The sequence below is a fragment of the Salminus brasiliensis genome, chromosome 2 (assembly GCF_030463535.1).
Source record: "Salminus brasiliensis chromosome 2, fSalBra1.hap2, whole genome shotgun sequence".
NCBI lineage: Eukaryota > Metazoa > Chordata > Actinopteri > Characiformes > Bryconidae > Salminus > Salminus brasiliensis.
The window spans coordinates 14,381,751-14,403,323 of record NC_132879.1 but is presented as its reverse complement, the minus strand read 5'-3'; the positions used below and the strand labels follow the sequence as shown (position 1 = coordinate 14,403,323).

At 41.1% G+C, this 21,573-nt stretch overlaps 1 protein-coding gene across 4 annotated transcripts in view; it reads left to right on the top strand.

The window, feature by feature from the left end:
* The first annotated feature begins 2,567 nt into the window (after positions 1-2,567).
* Positions 2,568-21,573, top strand: part of med12 (mediator complex subunit 12) — a 28,350-nt gene continuing 9,344 nt past the window's right edge. For 3 of the 4 annotated variants that reach the window (XM_072668255.1, XM_072668254.1, XM_072668252.1), the window contains exons 1-26: positions 2,568-2,765; positions 6,524-6,628; positions 6,716-6,907; positions 7,019-7,178; positions 7,534-7,709; positions 7,827-7,937; positions 8,099-8,371; positions 8,942-9,088; positions 9,302-9,401; positions 9,642-9,778; positions 9,919-10,050; positions 10,136-10,262; positions 10,576-10,805; positions 10,905-10,964; positions 11,056-11,232; positions 11,469-11,613; positions 13,603-13,721; positions 14,058-14,201; positions 14,463-14,626; positions 14,923-15,054; positions 15,146-15,373; positions 15,665-15,809; positions 18,211-18,331; positions 19,913-20,020; positions 20,473-20,586; positions 20,862-21,025. In XM_072668255.1, coding sequence (XP_072524356.1) covers positions 2,667-2,765; positions 6,524-6,628; positions 6,716-6,907; positions 7,019-7,178; positions 7,534-7,709; positions 7,827-7,937; positions 8,099-8,371; positions 8,942-9,088; positions 9,302-9,401; positions 9,642-9,778; positions 9,919-10,050; positions 10,136-10,262; positions 10,576-10,805; positions 10,905-10,964; positions 11,056-11,232; positions 11,469-11,613; positions 13,603-13,721; positions 14,058-14,201; positions 14,463-14,626; positions 14,923-15,054; positions 15,146-15,373; positions 15,665-15,809; positions 18,211-18,331; positions 19,913-20,020; positions 20,473-20,586; positions 20,862-21,025 — 3,810 coding nt within the window. In that variant the 5' untranslated portion in view covers positions 2,568-2,666. The remainder of the gene's footprint in view (positions 2,766-6,523; positions 6,629-6,715; positions 6,908-7,018; positions 7,179-7,533; positions 7,710-7,826; positions 7,938-8,098; positions 8,372-8,941; positions 9,089-9,301; positions 9,402-9,641; positions 9,779-9,918; positions 10,051-10,135; positions 10,263-10,575; positions 10,806-10,904; positions 10,965-11,055; positions 11,233-11,468; positions 11,614-13,602; positions 13,722-14,057; positions 14,202-14,462; positions 14,627-14,922; positions 15,055-15,145; positions 15,374-15,664; positions 15,810-18,210; positions 18,332-19,912; positions 20,021-20,472; positions 20,587-20,861; positions 21,026-21,573) is intronic. The other variant, XM_072668253.1, reaches the window with a different exon arrangement.

The following is a 21,573-nucleotide window of genomic DNA, read 5'->3' as shown; positions in this document are numbered from 1 at the left end:
GTTCTTTCTTATGGATCTTTTGGGCCTGAATGCTAAAGTGAGAAATGCAGCACAAATGACCATCATTAACTATATTAATAGAAGGCAAGCAAATGCCTTCTATTAATAAATAAATAAATAAATACATAAATAAATAAATACAATTTAAATATATATATAAAATATTTGAAAACATTTAAAAGATCTATTAGATCTATCAGAATCTAACTAAAGTAGAGGCAACTTGGGGAAGAAATACCTCTCCAACCGTTTGATCATGCATTGGGTTTGTGTTGCAGCCTGTGGCACAGAGAACATTTTACGGCTAGACAGAAGAATTCATTAAATAAAACTAAATTAAATACCAGCAAATTCTGGAAGTAAACATTACACCATCTGTAAAAAGCTAGAGGTTAAAAGAGAATGGCTTTTACATCAGGATATATCTCTAAATCAAAAAACTAAAAGGATTAGAATTTCGTGAAAACACCCTCAAACAAGAATCAAAAGCAAACCGGGTTTACAAGCTGTAATGCTTTTCAAAGAGGGTGTTACTAAATACTGATCCAGACACCTCACTTGCAAAAACTAATTTCAGGGAGATAGCACCAAGCAGCAAACCCCAAAAAACACCCACCCACCCCAAAAAGTACCAAAAGTTATGTTGGTAAGCTGGATGTAGAAAATGTGTCATTAAAATTCATTATATTATAGTAGGTAACTCAGCTTATCTTTTACAGTCATTTAACCCCCATGACTAATAGAATAGTCACTGTTGTTAACAGAGCAGCTACACTGTCATTATTCTGACCCTATAGGCAGGAGTAGTGCATTATTTTCTGTTGTGAACACTCTGCTGCAGAGCTGCAGAACAACTTACCTGAACTGATGCACAGTGAATGAGAGCGGTCGACTGTAAATCCCACCCACAGAGAACACTGATAGGTCTGCTGAGCACAAAGAGAGACCAATCCGGATGCTCTCTATGTCACTCTCTCGCTAAATCTCTCACTCACTCACTCTGTCTCACTCTCTCAAAAAACTCCTATAAAGTGAGCGAGCGAGCGAGAGAATCCTGCGAGTTGAGAAAGAGGTGGGTTGTCTGCTAATGATTATGCAGGGTGTCCAAACATTTGCTTTGACAGATCAGCTGCCCACCCTCCTGTTAAAATGTAAATCAACTAATATTACTACTATTACCCATCATTACTTTTACCATCACTACTGTGATTATATTAAATACTACACCATGATTATTGTGATTATCATATCATGATATTATATTTATGTTGCACACCTGAGCAGTAGAACAGTCGTATGCAGTGGTTTAGTGACTTTTATCAATAATTTATAACTGTTCTGATCAGAGGAGGATGAGTCCCCCTTGTGAGTCTTGATTTCTCCCAAGGTTTCTTCCTCCATGCCACTGTCGCCTTTGGCTTGCTTTTGCTTGGGGGTCTTAGGTTTTCATGTAGGTTTTATGTTGTTGATTTCATGTCTTTTTACTGATTACTGATTCTTTACTGATTACTGAAGCTGCTTTGTGATAACACCAGTTATAAAAAATGTCAGCCCCCTTTCCTTTTTATTATTTTAAAACTGCAAACATATTAAAGAAATGTGTAATATTTGACTTTATGCTTTTTGGAAATTATTGGCAGAAATCATCAGCATGCCACTGTATGATTATGTGGTGGGGGTCACTCCCTGGCTAGCATTAGAGTATATGGTAGCTATAGTGGCTTTTAGCCTACTAATCATTTACAGTCACCAGTTACATGATAAATATTATTGCTTTGTTGACATTTGTTCTAATGTGCACTGATGATAATAATAATAACAACAATACTACAAAATGACCATTATGTAATTAATATAATAACATTTTAATAGACAAGACTGAGATTTCAAATGTTTCTTTTTTACTGTTGTAAAAAATCTGTTATTTATTTATTTATTATATATGTATAATAACGTATTAAAGTAGAGCAATTAATGTGTGAATTAAGAGTCTTAAATTAATTTGCATGTGCAATATTTTAAAATGCAATGTCTAGAATTTTGTCTTTGGGTTATTTGTCCCTCTATATGATTGTTTTTAGTTAATACCTGCAAACCATGCAGTAAGCATCATCACCCTACTGCACATACAGGGTTCAGATGCACAGACAAAAAGACATTTCTGAAATGGTTCAATAAAACTAAATACCCTATCATTTTTGGGATGAATTTAGTCAATTAAATGTTTTGGTTTTAGTCCACACTTCTTAACATCAGAAATTCAGTTTCACCAGCCAATGCATGTACAGAACTACTATATGTCCCATAAATGAATCCTTCTGATGGGCCTCTCTCCTCTCCCTGTACTGTAGTCAGGGCACATATTCACTTTAGCTTATATATAAAAAAATTTGCTGCTAGATTAGATCTCTTAAATGTACATACCGAATATAAATATATACACCTCAATGCTATTTATGAGACAGTAGCTAGCTACGTGAAGGAGCTGTGCATTAAAAGCCGTAACAGGGTCTTTTAACTTGTCGAGTGTTTTCCCACAATTCCGCCCCGTGTTGATTGGAGAGGGACGGAGAGCGGAGCGTCGCTGGCTGTAAGCCGCTGTCGGGTATCGCTCGGTCGGATCGGGGACGGACGGACTCGGCCCGGGCTGCTATGCCGCTGGGACCATGGCTGCCTTCGGGATGTTGAGCTACGAACACCGGCCCCTCAAGCGGCCCAGACTCGGTCCTCCTGACGTTTATCCTCAGGACCCAAAGCAGAAAGAGGTCAGAGCTCGTCTTTGCAGAGTCCACAAAGAAATGTAACTAACGTTAGCCGGGCAGCTAACTAACCAACACCACCACCACCACCATCACCACCATCACCACCACCACCACCACCACCATCATCCTCAGCACCAGCAGCGGGAGGGAGGGAGGGACTGGACCAAACCCCCAGGCCTTCGCCACTCGCTACCCAGTAATAGCATAAGCATTAACCGGGCTAAGACCGACCCGCTCGGCTAGCTTGTCAGGGAAGCCTGCTTGTGGAGCAGCGCTAGGCTAACGCCGAGTAGCGTCCGCAGATCCGGGAAAATAACGAACTGCTCCGGAACACAGCAGCTAACTTTAGCTAGATAGCTACCATGAGCGGGCTTTTTTCTGCTCAAGCCTTAAATATCATCAACAAAACACTAAAATCAAACGTGCCAGACATTTCAGGATCGCACACAGGGGTTAAAATCGTTAGCTAGTTGTCTAGATATCTAACTAGTGGCGGCTAGTTCTCTGTGCTGGTTGACTAGCTAGTGCTAGCTAGCCAAAATCTGACGGTTGCTGTTTGTTGACAAGTCGTATCTAGCTAGCTAGCGAACTACCTTCTCGTCTGACTAATGTTTATTATGTGATAAATTAGTGGAATTACCCTGTACTCCTAGTATGGCACCGTGCTGAACTGAAATATTGGGGTAAATTACTGCAGTCACTGCAAATACGTGGTGGTGGTGGTGGTCTGTTGGTATGCAGCTTGAGGCACTTAGCTAGAGACCAGCTTCGGTGTCCATCTTTAGTCCCCATAAACCTGTAAACCGTGTTTCGCACCACGGTGGCATTACTCTTCACCCCTGTGTGTTGTTAAATGTCAGTCATTTGTGAGTAATGAAAGATTGAGGAATATCTGGGTGTTGTGCTCTGAGCCGCTCCTGCACTGGGTTGTTTATCCCGAGGTTGTGGGTTTGGTACCCGGGTCCACTAAAGCTGCCACTGTTGGGCGCCTGAGCAAGGCCCCAGCCCTCTCTTCTCCAGGGGTGCTGTAGAGTTGCTGACCCTGCGCCCTGACCCCGGCTCTCTAAACTGGGGTGTGTGAGGAGAATAAGATTATTGAGCATTGTGAGAGTAACTGATAGTAAAGGCGCATTACATGGTTGACCCTTCATGCAGCTGTTGTATGCAGGTTGGTGGGTTGGTCTGTGCGGTAGCCTGCAAACGTTTTGGACAATTGAAAAGCTCCTAATCTGGGCTTTAGTGTCTATTTGCTCAGTATAACACTTACATTTTTATTTAAAGGTCAAGAAAAAAGCATTAATATCAAGTGTGCTGGACATTTTAGGGTCCTCTAAGGTTTAAAGCCGTTAGGAAATTGACAATTAAAGCAGAAGTGACTTTTCTGGGAAGGTTTGGTAAAATCTTCTTGTCCGATTTGCATAAAACTGCTCAGCCTGTATTAGGATTATTACGTTACTTGTTCAATAGTCCTGATTTGGCACTGTTCAGAGCTCAAATATTGGGGTAAATTTGCTCAGTTATTGGAAAAACCTGCTGGTGGTTTGTTTGTATGCAGCTTGTGCACTTGAAGGCCATCCCTAGCATCCTTGTTATCCCATTAAACTTAAATCAAGATGTTTTGGACCACCCAGGCCTTAATCTTCAACTCCATTCCATTTGATTCAATTGTAATTTGATGTTATACCATGGCAGGGTTTGTGCAGTACAACAGAACACTGTTAGGATGCTTATCTGGTGCAGTAATGGAGAGTGACCAAGAGACAGTAGTGCAGGGGCAATAGACAACGCACGGGGCAAGGTGCATGGACACTAAGTACAGTAGACTTGGTGCTTAAGAGAAGAGATGGAATTTGAAGTTGGAAAATAAAAATACTATACCAATAAAATAAGTATACTGTAATGAATTAATGTGTACAGTATGTTGGGGAAACCAGGTCTTGGTGTTTGTAAATAGCATCACATATGTCATTAACAAGGGATATACTGTGTAGGTTATGGCCATAGCAGCTTGAGCAGTGTTTGAGTATGCTGCTGCCAGCGTAGTGATCAAGTATAGGGAGTGTATTGCTGTTTAAAGTAAATGTGGGGCAGAGGTGGCTCAGCCGTTAGAGCTCCAGGCTATAGATGGGGTTGTGGGTTCGATACCCGGGCTCAGCAAGCTGCCGCTGTTGCCCACGTGTCTCTGTCTGTCTGTGTCTGTCTGTGTTCGCTACCACATATGGGGGGAAAAATGTGGAGGACACATTTCGCTGTGACAAATACATGCACCTTTACCTTTTTACAGTAGAATACAATTTCTCTGTATTAGATATAATACACAGATTAATGTACACTAAAGACTTCATTGTCATTCAAATTTACACCGTACAGTGAGCATGAGAACGAAGTTTTGTTGAATTGGCTTGAGGTAGTTTTGAAGTCAACAGCAGTAGAAGTACAGTGTTATCTACAGTGTTTTGCGAAGATAAAGACATTTTTCACGATATGCAATATTTATTGAGATACATGTAATTACAGACTAAACACATTGGTAGTGACAGATTCCTATAAACTACTATTCAGATATATTCCCATGATGAATACAGTGATTTATACTCAACATCTGCTGCACTTCCTCTAATTAAAGCAGTTTTACACTGCTATAAACAATTACACTGTTTATAATGAAACCTGCAGCTGATCAGTGTTTAAGCTTAGAAAAGCTTATTGTTAACACAATAACAGAATTTGTCATGATAGGACAAAATATTGTTATATTGCCCAGCTCTATTATTATATAAAGTTCAACAGTCTTGTGGAATGTGGAAAGAAGCTATTGTTGTTATTATTATTATAATAATATATATAGAAGGTGTTCTAGTTAAACTGCATTGTGCATACAGTCCCCTGAACTAGGGGAGATCAGTGTGTAGATATGCTGAGCAGTCCCTAATGTGTGTGTTCATGTTTACCCCTGTGCTTTTGTTTAGGAATATCGGGCTGTTGGGCAGTGGTGACTCAGTGTTTAGAGCACTGGGTTATTGGTAAAAGGCTTGTGGGTTCAATATCTGGCTTTCTAGGCTTTGATCTGTGAAGAGAGAAATTTAATTGTGATGTACAAGTGTAAATGACAGTCAAGAGACATTACATGAGTACGTAGATACTTTGTAGACCCTTCATACAGCTGTTTTGGTTGCTATCTAGTGGTATTCAGTGTTGATAGAGTTTTAGACATCTGTGAAAGTAGGGCTGTGCGATATTGGAGGTGAAAATATCATTGCAATATCTATTTTCTGCCATATATATTGTGATATTAAACAGTACAGGAATTTTCACTGGACGTTAACGATCCATCTTGATGTGAATTTTGCACTCTGTGTATCTAAGATTAGAGTAAAATAAATAAAGCCATTCTCTCTGGTAGATGTGTCATGGAAAATAAGAACAGAGCAGAATGAATACCTGGTTTGGTAAATCAGAGCTGAATGTTGTTAAATTAGTGAGCTGGTGATGGAATTGAACATACTCACACGTATGGGGGGGCGTCCAGGAGAAATCTGGAATCAAACTTTATCCGTCAGACCAGCTCACAAGATCTCAACTACTTTCTTCAACATGAGAAATTCTTGTTATTTTTTACTGCATTAATGCCATCCTGCTAATGTAATAATGTGATACAAGCAAAAATTGCTGAGCTAAATGGTTGGAAATTATAAGCGTATATGCGCCTTTTACACATTGCTGTATATGTACAACCTTAAGGTTTCCTTTTCTGTTTCTAGGATGAACTGACTGCATTGAACGTCAAGCAGGGATTCAATAACCAGCCAGCTGTGTCAGGGGATGAGCATGGAAGTGCTAAAAATGTCAATTTCAACCCCTCCAAAGTAAGTTTAGCCACACGTACCACTCGTGTCTGCAATACGTCTCGTTCACAGACTGGTACTGAATGTATGTTGTTATTCATTTTCCAGATCAGCTCAAACTTCAGCAGCATCATTGCAGAAAAGCTGCGGTGCAACACATTTCCAGACACGGGGAAGAGGAAGCCGCAGGTCAACCAGAAGGACAATTTCTGGCTGGTCACTGCACGCTCTCAAAGCTCCATCAACAACTGGTTTACAGACTTGGCCGGGACCAAACCCCTCACTCAGCTGGCCAAGAAGGTTTGAGTTAATCTGCCATGCAGTGCCTCACAACTGTTTCTTTATTTATTTATTTTTATTAGTAAACTGTACTTGTGTGCTTTGACTTGACCTGTATGTCCGTCTACCCAGGTTCCCATCTTCAGTAAGAAGGAGGAGGTTTTTGGCTACCTGGCCAAGTACTCAGTCCCTGTGATGCGCTCTGCTTGGATGATCAAAATGACTTGTGCGTATCATGCTGCCATAACTGAAACTAAAGTCAAGAAGAGGCATGTCATTGATCCGTGTATAGGTAAGTATATCCTTATATAACATTTTGGGCCAATATGCAGCCTTTTTTTTGCATGTTGGTGCTGTCAAAGCCAGGCATTGCATTTCAGAAATGGCAGCTTTATAATACACATTCTTAACTTTTAATGTATGATAATGTAACCAGATTATTCCAAGTAATTTTGGAACATTTTCATTGGTACAGGAATTAGCATTTACAAAAAGCGTATAAATGCAAACCTGGTGAAGATTCATTTTGGCACTGGCCGTATGCTTAGTATATTCCCAGATGTAGATTGAAGGTCCTTTATTGTTGTGCACAGTAATTGGGCTCTTGTCATTAAAATGTCTGTCTTAACTTTATCTTACTTCTGCAGAATGGACCCAGATAATTACTAAGTACCTCTGGGAGCAACTGCAGAAGGTGGCAGAATTTTACCGGCAGTCTCCCAGCCAGGGCTGCGGCTCTCCTCTGCCTGCCACTCCGGCCGAGGTGGAGACTGCCATGAAGCAGTGGGAGTATAACGAGAAACTAGCTATGTTCATGTTTCAGGTTGGTCTGCCTTTATCTACACTGGAAATCAACAGAAAATGAGCGAAGTAGTAGTTGTTGCTGGGTGCATAGACATAAAACTGGAAGACTGAATGTGTGTCTATGCATTTTGTACAGGATGGCATGCTGGACAGACATGAGTTTTTGACTTGGGTGCTTGAATGCTTTGAGAAGATTCGTCCAGGAGAAGACGAGCTTCTCAAATTGCTACTGCCACTCCTCTTACAGGTTAGTCAATGCGCTGTATCAGTCCCAATTACTATCAGGAAGTCTACATTTACTGTTTTTCAATTTATATCCTGCCATGGCATCATTTTCCTGTCATCCAAGTCATGTTATTAGTACTGCTCTAATCTTCTCCCCTGCTCTCTCCCGCTCTCTTTCTCCAGTACTCGGGGGAGTTTGTGCAGTCAGCCTATTTGTCAAGGAGGTTGGCATATTTCTGCACACGCCGGCTCAACCTGCTGCTAAGCGATGGAAGTCTTGGGCTCAGCACAGGAGGACACCCACCCCACAGCATCTCAGGCCAGCCAGGCAATGCTCTACCCCCTACTCCAACATCTCAGCCAGCGGGAGGCAACCAGCCCCAAACACCTTTCACTGATTTCTACATCTGCCCCCAACACCGGCCTGTGGTGTTCGGTCTAAGCTGTATGCTCCAGGTAAATGCCAGGTGTACTTTATGAGCTTCAGAATCCCTTCTTTAAAAGCTTTTCAACCCATTCTCTGTGAGATGCATCTGTATCATGCCACACAGGCACTTATTGAAGGAAGCTGTTAAGAAGTTGTCTATTTCCAGATAAATTAACGTTCATCGAAGCTGGTTTTTATAGAATATGTTCTTGAACTCCTTGTTAGGCAGAAAGTATTTGTATATTAAACAGAGTATTCCTTTTAACACAGAGGAAGGTTTTTACCCTGTCTGTGCACAGCCTTGGGATCTATTAGCTAAAAGCTATTAGATTCGCTTTTGTTACCATGTTTAAGAGAATGCGGCCTAATGCCTGGTCTCGACACTTACAATTAGAAGAGTTTGTCATCCATAAATGCTAATGAAACTCATGATAAAAAAAAGCTTATAGGGACCAGCCAGAATATGCTAATTAAACTCTGCTTATAGGTCCTGTATATGTTAGTCATTACAGCATTTCAGGGTGAAGCCCTTCTCTTTACTATTATGGGTCCAGTTACCAAGAAGTGTAAGAACTACTTTTGTTCTCTTGTGTCTCTAGAGCATTGTACTATGCTGTCCTAGTGCTCTGGTATGGCACTACTCACTGACGGACAGTCGGAATAAGACTGGGTCCCCGTTGGATCTTCTGCCCATTGCCCCCTCTAACCTGCCCATGCCTGGTGGCAACAGCACCTTCAACCAGCAGGTATGCTCAACTCCTTAGATCCTGCCAGTTGTGGTTATCAGTAATTTATTTGGTTACCCAGTAAGTAAGTAAATAAATAAATAAGTGCATGTGTAGTGTAGTGTTAAGAAATATTCTTTATTCTAATTTATTCAAATTCTTATTGTAATATTAGTGTTAAGAAAGCTTGTAGGTTCCTGATATACTTGCATTATCTTATCAATCTTCTTGCAGGTCCGTGCCAAAGTCAGGGAAATCGAGGAGCAGATCAAGGAGAGGGGACAGGCAGTGGAATTTCGCTGGTCCTTTGACAAGTGTCAGGAAACAACAGCTGGTAAGTTCACCAGGACTCAGCAGCAGTAGTAGTAGTAGTAGTAGCCGTAGTCTCTCTGAGTCTCGTTGTCTTTTAATGTGCCACTTGTGTTACTCCTAACAGATTAAGACTGGGTGCATTAAGACTGCTAAATGCATTAACAAGGATTTATTTTTTCATTTGCTGCCCTGAGCTACTGGATGCACTGTGACTTCCATTTAGCATTTGTTTGGAAACACAGGAGCTTTCTGTGTTTTACAGGCTTCACCATTGGCCGGGTCCTGCACACGCTGGAAGTCCTAGACAACCACAGCTTTGAGAAGTCTGACTTTAGTAACTCTCTAGACTCCTTGTACAATCGTATCTTTGGGTCAGGACAGAGCAAAGATGGGCATGAGGTAAAGAGGTGTTTCTTCTTTAAGAAAATTCAGAAAACAAGAAACTTCTAATGAATAAACCAATGCTACCCTTGGCATTTTGATCAGCACTGAACATATGTGATGTACATATGTGAACATTTGTGTGATTTTTGTGACAGATGAGTCCAGACGATGATGCAGTTGTCACGCTGCTGTGTGAGTGGGCTGTGTGCTGTAAGCGCTCAGGCAGACACCGAGCCATGGTGGTGGCCAAGCTGCTGGAGAAGAGACAGACAGAGATAGAGGCAGAGGTGGAATTTCCTCTCAATACTTAACCAGTTGTTGTACTTGTTATTCGGTTAAACACACTCATGGAAGGTGTATTTATTTACACAGAGGTGTGGGGAGTCTGAGGTGGTGGATGAGAAGGGCTCTGTGTCTTCTGGCTCGCTCTCAGCTGCCACTGTGCCAGTCTTTCAGGACGTCTTGCTGCAGTTCCTGGACACACAGGCCCCTGTGCTCAGTGAGTCACGCTTTGCCAAACAGTACCAAAAAGACTGGGTCACAATTAGCTTTATAAACAACTGTATAACAGGCCTTCCTGCTTCTGGGATTACATATCAGAATTTGTAGTGTCTGTGATAATTCAGATTCAGATTAACAATCACAGTGTACGACAATATCTCTCTTTCCTCTTTTATCTAATTATTTCCTGTATGTTAGAGCATCATAGGATGTCTTATGTCCTTATAGAACCAAGATGTTTAGGCTGCTGTTATACTCTTGAATAAATAATTACACTTGTGGTGACTTTTCTTCCCTTTCTCTCTCTGCAGCTGAGCCTGGTAATGAGAGTGAGCGTGTGGAGTTCTCTAACTTAGTGCTGCTTTTCTGTGAGCTTATTCGCCACGACGTCTTCTCCCACAACATCTACATGTGCACACTCATCTCCCGTGGGGACCTGGCCTCCGACTCTCACCTGCCCCGCCCTCGTTCCCCGAGCGACGAGCCCTCTGATGAATCGGAACGCAAAGAGCAGGATGCAGGGAGCAGTGTGAAAATGGAGGCATGTAACATTTCTGCTGTTTATGGAATCCTCTGGTTCATTTGTATGAGCCATAAATGATGGCATCCATGTTTTAACTCCTGTGCCTTTCACTTTTAGGACACTGGTCTGTCTGAGCCAATGGAAATAGATCATAACTCTAGCGCCAACTTTGATGAGGTAGGAATGTTTTGCACCGGTTATGTGTGTAGTACAAATAGCTGTTCTACTCTGGGCCCTATGCTGAGCATGCTCATTTGCCTTTTTTCAGCAGATGTTCTCGCCCCCTATGCACTGTGAGGCGAAGGGAAGCCCCTCCCCAGAGAAGGCTGCTCCGGAGCAGGAGGGGAAAAGCACTACTAAGGAGAAGAGCATGGACCCAGCCTTTCCCCAGGTGTACGAACAGCCCCGCCACATTCAGTATGCCACCCACTTCCCCATTCCTCAGGTGAGTTTCCTGATGTGATGAATGAAGCTCTCCATTTTGAAGTGGAGATAGGGGTTATAATTAGGGATGCAACTTTCCAATATTATTAGCGATGTAAATGCCGTCTTTCAGCTTTTGTCATTCTGTTAAACAGTGATGAGCACTGTTCTGACATTTCATATCTCTGCAGCTGTAATTGTGTAAGTATTTGTGTCCCGGGCTGTGTTCTGTTCTGACACAAGCATTGTGACTTGCAGGAGGAGAGTGCCAGTCATGAGTGTAATCAGCGCCTAGTGGTTCTGTACGGAGTCGGCAAGCAGCGAGATGAAGCTCGGCATGCCATCAAGAAGATCACCAAAGACATCCTGAAAGTTCTGAACCGCAAAAGCACAGCTGAGACTGGTACTGAGCCTACAGATTACACAAACACACCAACAATCATTTAAACACTCGCTCAAAAGCATCACAGATCATGCATTTAATATTTAAGGTTGTTTTTGATGTAGAAATACTAAGTATGTGAGTAAGTGTTGCTCTCCTCTCAGCTAGCTGAAAGGATTTGTAGCCGGGTAGTTTTTTATCCTTGCTGCCTTTTGCTTCCTGAGTTCGTCTTTCTTAAGTCTGATGTGTGTTTTAGTTCCAGTTTGATAGTCAAGCTTGTTTTTGAGGAAGTAAACCTCGGAGGGCCGATGGTAAAAGGATAGTGTTAGCTTTTAGCTTTAGGTCCCTGTTTGCTTCTGTGGCTTTTATTTCATCTTGCGCCAAGTATGAGCTGTCTTTCAATGGACTATGACACCGAAAAGGCCACACACTGCCGAGTTTAAGCTTCCTGTATGTGCACACTGGCAAAGGTCTGGTTCACATAGCAACCTGTAACACCATATTCTCATGAAGTCGCTGTGAGGTTTTACTGTTTCACCAGCATTGACTAGAGCTTTCACCACCGTGTACGTTTTAGGAGCGTATATGTTATGAGTCAAGACTGTTGCACAGCAGCCTTGGGGGTTTTGGAATTTGCCTGTTTTCCAGCTCTGTTTTGGTTATGCTAGAGTTTCTTTTGAAGAATGACTATGTTTGAGGTTTACATTGTGTCACTTCCATATACCAAACTTATTTCCAGCTTTTAAGTAAGACCTGAAAGTAATTGGAAGTCTGTGTTGATGTTAATACTACCTGTCATCTGCTCAGATGTTGTTTATCTTGATAGATTTATCTAGTGTGTAAATGGCTGTTGCAGAGTTGCTTGTGTGGTTACTTGCAGCGCAATGAATGGCGTTGGTCATTTTTTACCGGTAGTTATTTCTTTAAAGGTTTGCAAGATATAGACAAAGTATTGTGTTTTTGATATTAGCCTGTTTTGCAAATATAATATGCATACATTTGCATGTTATGACCTTCCGCATTGTTTTTTGCTTTGCATTGTCCCTTAGGTCTGTGTCAGATTGATGTAACTAATATACAGTAATGACGAATGAAGCATTTTTTTTTTTTTAGGGCTTCTGAGTTGAGTTTCTTCTCTCTTCTCCTTAAAAGTTCATGATGCAAAAAAGGTTGAGGGGGGGAAAAGGGATTTTGGGAGGTTCAGTTTGGAGTATAAAAAAAGATTCTGAATGATATTATGAATGAATATGTTCTGAAATGACTAATTATTATGAGTAATTATTATTGATTGCATCTGCTACATTAGTATGCATGACGCATGCAGAAACAGCATGTGTATGAGTCATGTTTTGCATGAGACTCCTAAACAGGGTTTGAATTTGTTAGAAATGTGTCTCCGGCACAGTCACCCCCATCCCTTTCACACTTTCGCTCTCCCCTTCTGCCCCCCTCTTTGCTAATAACCAAACACAGCCATGCACAGCACTGACCCACAGCTGCCATCATTGAGTATGCATACCTGCGGGCCCATTTCCATGCTAATAGCCGTCATTTGCTCATTATCTTCCCACTAAGCTCCTGACCCCAGCCGGGGAGAGCAACCCAGCGCTAGCTTTAACTTTTAATGGCGGTGTAATTGAACAACCTATTATTTTACTCTGCCTAGATTTAGCTGTGCCACTGCCTGCACTTTAACCAGGGCAGGCTGTCGTCATTACCGTTTTAAGGATGCATTCAGCGTGCTCCACCGTACCAGCCGTCTGTAACATCTGTATTCTGCAATAAGTCACCAGTCATTTTTAATGTTGGAAAGCCATTAAGGAATCTCATGACCTTCAGAGACAAGCTAATGGCTCCAGGCCGGGAACTCTATTTGAGACAGATCACACTTAGACTGTTGAAACCTATCCGCAGACTCGAAGACCGTGCTCATTGATTACTCAAAAGGCAGCATGAATATTTATATCTTCTATGCATGTTCATTTTTTCCCCCTCTCTCTGTGTCCTCAGGAGGTGAAGAAGGGCAGAAAAGGAAGAGGAGTAAGCCAGAGGCCTTTCCTACTGCCGAGGACATTTTCTCCAAATTTCAGCACCTCTCCCACTTTGACCAGCACCAGGTCACCTCTCAGGTTAGGTTCTCTTCAGAACACATTCCTGTTTTCAGAAGAGACCAGACATTCATAGACAAGATTTTTTTTTTATGTAGAGTGTCTGAACTAGGGTAATTTGTATTTCACAGGTACATGCATGGAAATAGAGGAAAATAAAGTGCTCTTTGAGTGATGCCATAGAACAGGGGTGCACAACTCCCAGTCCTGGAGGGCAGGTCTCCAGCCAAGTTTTGTAGTTGCCCTATTCAAACACCCTATGGTTCTGTGGCATTGCTCAAAATCCTTAATAGTGCCTTTTATTTTTAAGTACTTTTTGGTACTGTAGAGTTTATATGTCATTTCTGTCTCTTGCAGGTGTCCAGGAATGTTCTGGAACAGATCACCAGCTTTGCCTTAGGGATGTCCTATCACCTTCCCCTAGTACAGCACATTCAGTTCATCTTTGACCTCATGGAATACTCCCTCAACATAAGTGGCCTCATTGACTTTGCAATTCAGGTATAAGCTAGTAGGATTGGAAAAACACTTGGGTTATTATAATGCGCTAATTTGTTCTTTTGAAGCATTTTTTTTCCCCTAATGACAATTTCATGTAATAGTTTATAATTGTATCCATACTGCAAGAACATGCCTACAATAAACAGCATAGTGTTACTGTGTATAGTTTATAGACCTCTAGTGTTTCTAGAAGCTCTTCCTGATTGAGTTTATTATGCGACCACAGCCTGTATTTCTGATGTGGTTTGCTATGTATTCTAGCTGCTGAACGAGCTAAGTCTGGTGGAGGCTGAGCTTCTGCTGAAGTCCTCTAGTCTGGCAGGCAGCTACACCACGAGCCTGTGTCTGTGCATCGTGGCTGTGCTCCGCCGCTACCACTCCTGCCTCATCCTCAACCCTGACCAAACTGCGCAGGTCTTCGATGGGTATGGTCTCCAGAAACCCTGCTTCTCAGTTTGTTTGTTTTGTTTTGGTTGGGCCTAAGGGACTTGTATACATTAACAATTTGACCAAAGAACAATGAATTCAAGCTAGAAGCCATGTATTAGCGTGGCCAGTTTTGCATAAATTGATGTAGTGTGTTGTTGTTTTTTATATATATACATATATATAAATGCGTTGTAGTCACATCAACCATTATGTTCCTTTAAGCATGTGCATGTTAATCAGTGCATGTAGGATGTACTGTAATATTCTGGGTTGTGTGTGTGGGGGGGGGCAGGCTGCGGATTGTGGTAAAGTCCGGAGTGAACCCTGCAGACTGTTCCTCAGCTGAGCGCTGTATTTTGGCCTACCTGTACGACCTCTATACCTCCTGCAGTCACCTGAAAAGCAAGTTTGGGGAGATCTTCAGGTGAGGTCAAATACAGTTCAATAGTCACACGTTTCTCAGTCAGTTGTTTGTGTACTTAGGCAAGTCTTTTCTGTACTGTTATTCTCTTCAGTGAGTTCTGCTCTAAGGTGAAAAACTCCATCTACTGGAACATCGACCCGTCAGACTCCAACATGCTGTGGGACCAGGTGTTCATGATCGATGCCATAGCAAACCCTTCAGCCCACAACCTCAACCACTCCATGGTTGGCAAGATCCTTAACGACAGCCCAGCCAATCGCTACAGCTTTGTGTGTAACGTTTTGATGGATGTGTGTGTGGACCACCGTGACCCTGAGAGGCAAGCATACTGTGGTTTTGATTCTAGTCCTCAAAGCTGTTCATTCAGTTCACATCATGTTCTGTTCCAACTCCTGACACACCTCTGCCAGGAGCTAGCTAGGGCTGGAAAAAAATTGGTTAGGTGTCACATGTTTTCTGGGAAATCTGTAAAAAGACAAATGTAAAATGTTCCTTATCGGCGACAGGTAATGTGGATTAAATACCTTCCTGTGTTGTTGTACACATTAGTGACTTGTCATCCGTTTCCTTTGATGCCACTGAATGTGTGTTTTCTGATGTCCTGGAACAGGGTTAATGATATCGGCATCCTGTGTGCTGAGCTGACAGCATATTGCCGTTCCCTAAGTGCAGAGTGGCTGGGTGTGCTGAAAGCCCTCTGCTGTTCCTCTAACAACGGCAACTGTGGTTTCAACGATCTGCTCTGCAATGTTGACGTGAGTAAACACCACACACAGCCCTATGATTTATCGTGTGTGTGTGTGTGTGTGTGTGTGTGTGTGTGTTGGGTATCAGCAATTATCAGGTTTCATGAGTACAATACACACACACACACACACAAACACATTTGCTGCCAATGACTGATTTTCTTTATTAAGATTTGGTTGTCTAGGTTTACTATCTTAATTTTAAAATGTTACTGTTTGTAATGAGAGATGGATGTATTGTTGCGCTCTAATAGTAGATTTAAAAGATCAGCTGAATCATTGATCTCCTGCATTTTGAAATGTATTAGCCTGATTAATGTGACGCTCTTATACACTGTTTGTCCAAATGTTTGTGCACTGCATTCTGCCACTTTAAGTTGCACCCACACACACAGCTTGTCTAATTCCTGTAGAGAAGTATTGGCAATAGAACAAGACTCTCTGGAGCAGATACACATGAACCTTTCAGCACTATGCCTAATTCTAGGTGTGGGCTACAGGGGTGAAAAGCCGCCCAGCACTGAGCTGTGGAGCAGGGGAACGGGGTTCTCTGGAATGATTGTGATTTCATCCAGCACTTTTGGGAGAGTTGGTGTGGTGATCATTCATCATGCTGACCTCACTAATGCTCTTGTTGCTGAATGCAATTAAATCTCACAGCAATCTTCCAGAATCTATTAAAGAGCCTTCTCTGAGCAATTGAGACAATCACTCCAACAAAAGCAGGATCTACTTTGTTTTAGTTTTTTCCATAAATACCTTTTGATTTCAGTAGAAGTAATGAATGAACAGGTGTCCCAATACTTTTATCCATACAGTGTGGTTGTTTTGGGGTTTGTTTGGGTTTTTTTGGTCTTGGCTTAAGGCTGTTTTGTGAGAATGACCCAGTTAAAATCCTTTAGTGAGACACATACTCGGTTACTCATATTACCATGTAGAATAACAGATTACCATTTTAAATGAAACTGAGAAAAGACACTGCTGCAAGTTTGTGAAAGTGAAAAATACAGCTGATGTGGGAGGTCTTAAGTAAAACATTCCCTGAACAATGTGGTGTCTCTTTTACTCTTATTTGTTTCTTTAATGTTTACCCATTTTTTTATATTTTTATTTAATTTTGTTTTGTTTGTTTCTGCTTGTACATTTAGTCAGTGTTGGGCAGGAAGTTATTTGAGCACTTCAATAAGCTGCAGTATGTGATTTAAAGGTGTAAGTTTGTAACAGGCTTCACTCTGAAGGAGGTGTGTGCAAATTTCACCCTCCTGGCTGGTGGCACTTGCATACTTTAAAGGTGAGACCTCTACAACAATGAGAGCTGAGAAAGTTCGGCAGGGCTATAGAAATGCCTATCATGCATTAAAAGCTACGGCAGGCACTAATATTCTATTGCCCATTGTTCAGATTATAGCAGGAGTATAAAAGCCAAGCAGAGATGAATGCTGTCTCTCTTCTAAAACTGAAACTGACCTCTGCTCATGGAGGCTTTGGCCATTAGCTGATGAATTGTATCAGCTGTATCAAATGAGGTGGAATGCTAAACCCTGCTCTACTGTGACCCTCCAGTGCTGCATTCTGACACCCTTGGATTAGAGGTTTTACTTGGCCTGACAGAGTAATTATGGGTGTGTTTCTGATCGCCCACTCCAGCTCTCTTGACTTTCAAACCTGGCCCTATTTGAAACAGCCATTCTAGTTCAACTTGGTTCATAGCGTCCAGTTTTTTTTGTTTGTTTGTTTGTTTTTTTTTGTACAAGAATGTGCTTTTTTTTAAATAATGATTTTCAATATTGTGCTACTGTTAAAAAAAAAAGCTATTTATAAGAAAGATGCAGGTTTTCTGCAGTATATTGATAATTATACTTTGATGACAGTTTGTAAGGCATGAAAAACCTTTACAAAGAACTGTGAATGTGATGAAATGTTATATTCAGGAGTAAAATCTTTTCTTCATTTTAATGTTATAAACCTCTTAACAGGTACAGCTGCCCCAGGTTTTAAATAACTTTTATAAAACACTTTCAATATACAATCAAACCTTTACTTTTAAATAGCTCTTATTTCTAAATATCACTCATAAATGAAATGCTATGTTGGCCAAACTAATGGTCTTATGCATTCACTTTCCAGCTCTGGGTTTAAAACTTACCTATAGCAGATCGAGCTAAAGTACTGACATTTGCTTTGTATATGCTTTGACTGCAAAACCTTTAACATGTGATCAAAATATGAACTTGGTAGGAACTTATTAAACCAAGCAGCTCTCTTTATCTGAAATATCTGATGAAGCTGCAGCTTGTTTGACACAAATGCAGTCATGATATTTCAAAGCATGCATTACAATGTTGTTTGTGTATTGCAGTGGATCTTAATATTGAATATCTGCTAATATCAGGGGTTATCTATCTTGTAGGTGAGTGACCTGTCCTTCCATGACTCCCTGGCTACCTTTGTTGCCATTCTCATAGCTCGACAGTGTCTGCTGCTGGAGGATCTGGTGCGCTGTGTCGCCATCCCTTCCCTCCTTAATGCTGGTACAGTATTGCCCTTGCACACTACCCTCTCCTTCTGAATGTACATTTATGTGCTAAAATGCATTCTAGTATTGAAGGTGTGACACTAGAATGATCAACAATTGTCAGGGTTGTATCTTAGAAAGTCAGCGTTACATCATATGTGTAAGACACCATTGCTGCATCTTAAACAGAAGATAACATTAATACATATTGGTACTTTGTAAAAATGCCAGATCGCTTTTTCCATTATAAATTAATGGTTCAATTGTTGCAGCAGAAATCTCATTAAGGGATAAACCTGAAGTTTCACAGACTATTAACATTATTAACAGAAAACCACTGTGAGATGAGTAAAAGCACATGGCGTTCCACTGCTTCACACACGGCAAGTTCTAGGCATTTTAGAGGACTGCTTTCGGTCTTCCCTCATAACTGTTTCTCTGTATACTTTGGAGATTCAGAGAGTCACAATGCGCTGCCTGTTTGATGTGTGTCCATGCAACAACCCTCTGTAGTGCAGCCAGAGACCTGTTGGCACCTTACACACACACACACGCGCGCGCACACACACACACATTCCATCCCCCTCACTCAAGTATAAATAAGGCCACTAAGTCTTGGTCTGCCTCTCTGTGTCAGTTATGTGCCACATTCTCCTTTGATAACGCTATTTCACACAGCGGTTATGAAAGTGCCACATCAGTCCGTTAGACTTCAGAGAGACACTTCAAAACAGGTTTCACCATAACCTGTGCCTCAGACGCCTGTGTGCATCTGACTACCAAGAGTGTGAGTAGGAGTCTGCAAGCTTATTGACAGTATTCTTGAATGATCGTCCCACTCTGTGTATACACTGTAGTTACAGCACTGAATCTTGGTATGATGCTGGACAGTTATTGTTTATATATATATTTTTTTTATTTTTTGTTTTTTGTTTTTTTTCTGACTCTTGCCAACCATGTATAGATCACATTGTGTGTCTGTGCTTAGAAGTAGAATCTCTACTCATATCCCAGTACAGTTTCCTTAGTGATTTACACCAGTTGTAGGCATTTTATTGGGAAGACCCATTCATGCAATAATCTAATCAACGGTGGCAGTTGGTGCCTGCTGATACAAATCAATCATCAATTGAATGCCAATGCATCAGCGCCTTTATCTGAAACATCTGGTCATACATGAAAACCGTATGTATTATTTATTTATTTATTTATTTATTTATATTTTTATGGTGACCAGTGCCTCCCAAACAAGCACACACTCTCACTTAGCTCACTCATAATACTCAAAAGGTACACTAGATTGTTTTGTACAAACACTTTTTTGCTGCAGTACTCTTTTTGCAGTGCTTTTTTTTTATTTTTTATTTTTTATATATAATTACATTTACATTTAAGTCATTTAGCAGACACTCTTATCCAGAGCGACTTACAAAAGTGCTTTGCCATTTTTCCCAAGAAAAACCTCAGCTAGTTTGAATAGACTAATAATTCAAAGATACCTCTAATAATTGCTTGTTAATGTTTGTACATGCTGGAGCTGTATTGTGTAATTTATTTTAATATATATATCTTTTTTTTGTGTGTGTGTGTGTTGCAGCTTGTAGTGAGCAAGACTCAGAGCCAGGAGCCAGACTGACCTGTAGGATTCTCCTGCATCTGTTCAGAACCCCTCAGAGAAACCCCTGTCCACAGGATGGCAAGTCAGGTAACACATACACCTCTGCCCTTCCTACTGCAGCATTGTAGAACATGTACATCACATTAATGCAGACTCTCAGCTGCTTATATATGAGCTTATAAAAGTGTCAGAATCTCAGAATCTCTTTATTTCACCAAGTATGTTACACATACAAGGAATTTGTCTTGGTGAGAGCAACACGTATGACAAGTAACAAAAAAACACAGAACACAGTCTTAAACTAAAGGAAAATGATACTAAACAATAAATAGGGTAGGGGATAAATTAAAAAAGTAAAAAGTACTAAAGGTAATAAAGAGCTGATATTTACAGAAAGTAAAGAGCTGATATAGCACTGGATGCTTCATTATTGGAATCAGCTGTTAGTGGACTGACATGACAATATGTAAATATACTAACCCTGTCCTGTAGGTCTACTGACTTTATCTACATTACCAATCCTCTGATTATTTCTTTAGATAAGTCTACTGTGGGCATCAGGTCATCATGTGATCGCCATCTGCTGGCTGCATCTCAGAACAGCATTGTGGTCGGAGCTGTCTTTGCTGTCTTAAAAGCTGTCTTCATGTTGGGTGAGGCATCAAGAATTTTCTATTGTTTTGTGTAGTGTGGTATCAAATGTAATGAGATGACTAATGATGCACACCATACTAAATTTTCTGTGTATTGCAAGACATTGTTAAACTTATGTTGTATTACAGAGCAGAAATGTTCTCTACCTATAAAATATCAGTTTAATTAGGTCCCAACATGGATTATGGCTTCAGATTTAACACCTTGGGAAAGTGTGACTGTGAATTTGAGCAGTGCGCTGATCTGTTCTCCTCTGTGTGTGAAACTGTTCTAGGTGATGCTGAGCTGAAAGGTTCAGGCTTTTCTCACCCTGCTGGTCTGGATGACATCGGAGAGGATGACATGGGGTCCAAAAAGTCTGGAGGCCGCAACGTCTCCATAGAAACAGCCAGCCTAGACGTTTATGCCAAGTATGTGCTGAAAAGCATCTGCCAGCAGGTGAGCGTCCTGTAGGGGGTTTCTTGTCTTGTCTTAGTTTGTGTTTTATGCATTTGTGGAAAGTCGCCTGGATGTGGCTCTATCATGACCTAGCGCTCAATTCTGGCATTCTGTTTCACCATCATCTAGACGTTTGCCATCTTCTACTTGGGGGGGGGAAACTGCACTTGAGCTGATGAGATCTGATTGAATTGTATAGGCCTAATTTGTCTTTGCTGACCCGGTAAATCATACATTGTTCCTTTAGTACAGTGGTTCCCAACTATAGGTGTAAGAAAATATTGATACACTTGAGTATTGAGATGTTTATTGCATTGGTGTATTGATTCTCAAACACAGTATACATTTTAATTCATAGTTTGTATTCAAAGGTTGATGGCACATAGTGGTCTATTGTTTTGTGTTTAAACTCTGACCACTAGATAGCTGGACAGTATTTAGAAAATGTATCTCCATTATGTTATCTATGTTGTACATTTCTTCATTGTGAATGTTCTGATGCTTTTGGTGAGCTGCAGAGGAAGGTGCAGGTCCTTCAACATCTCTCA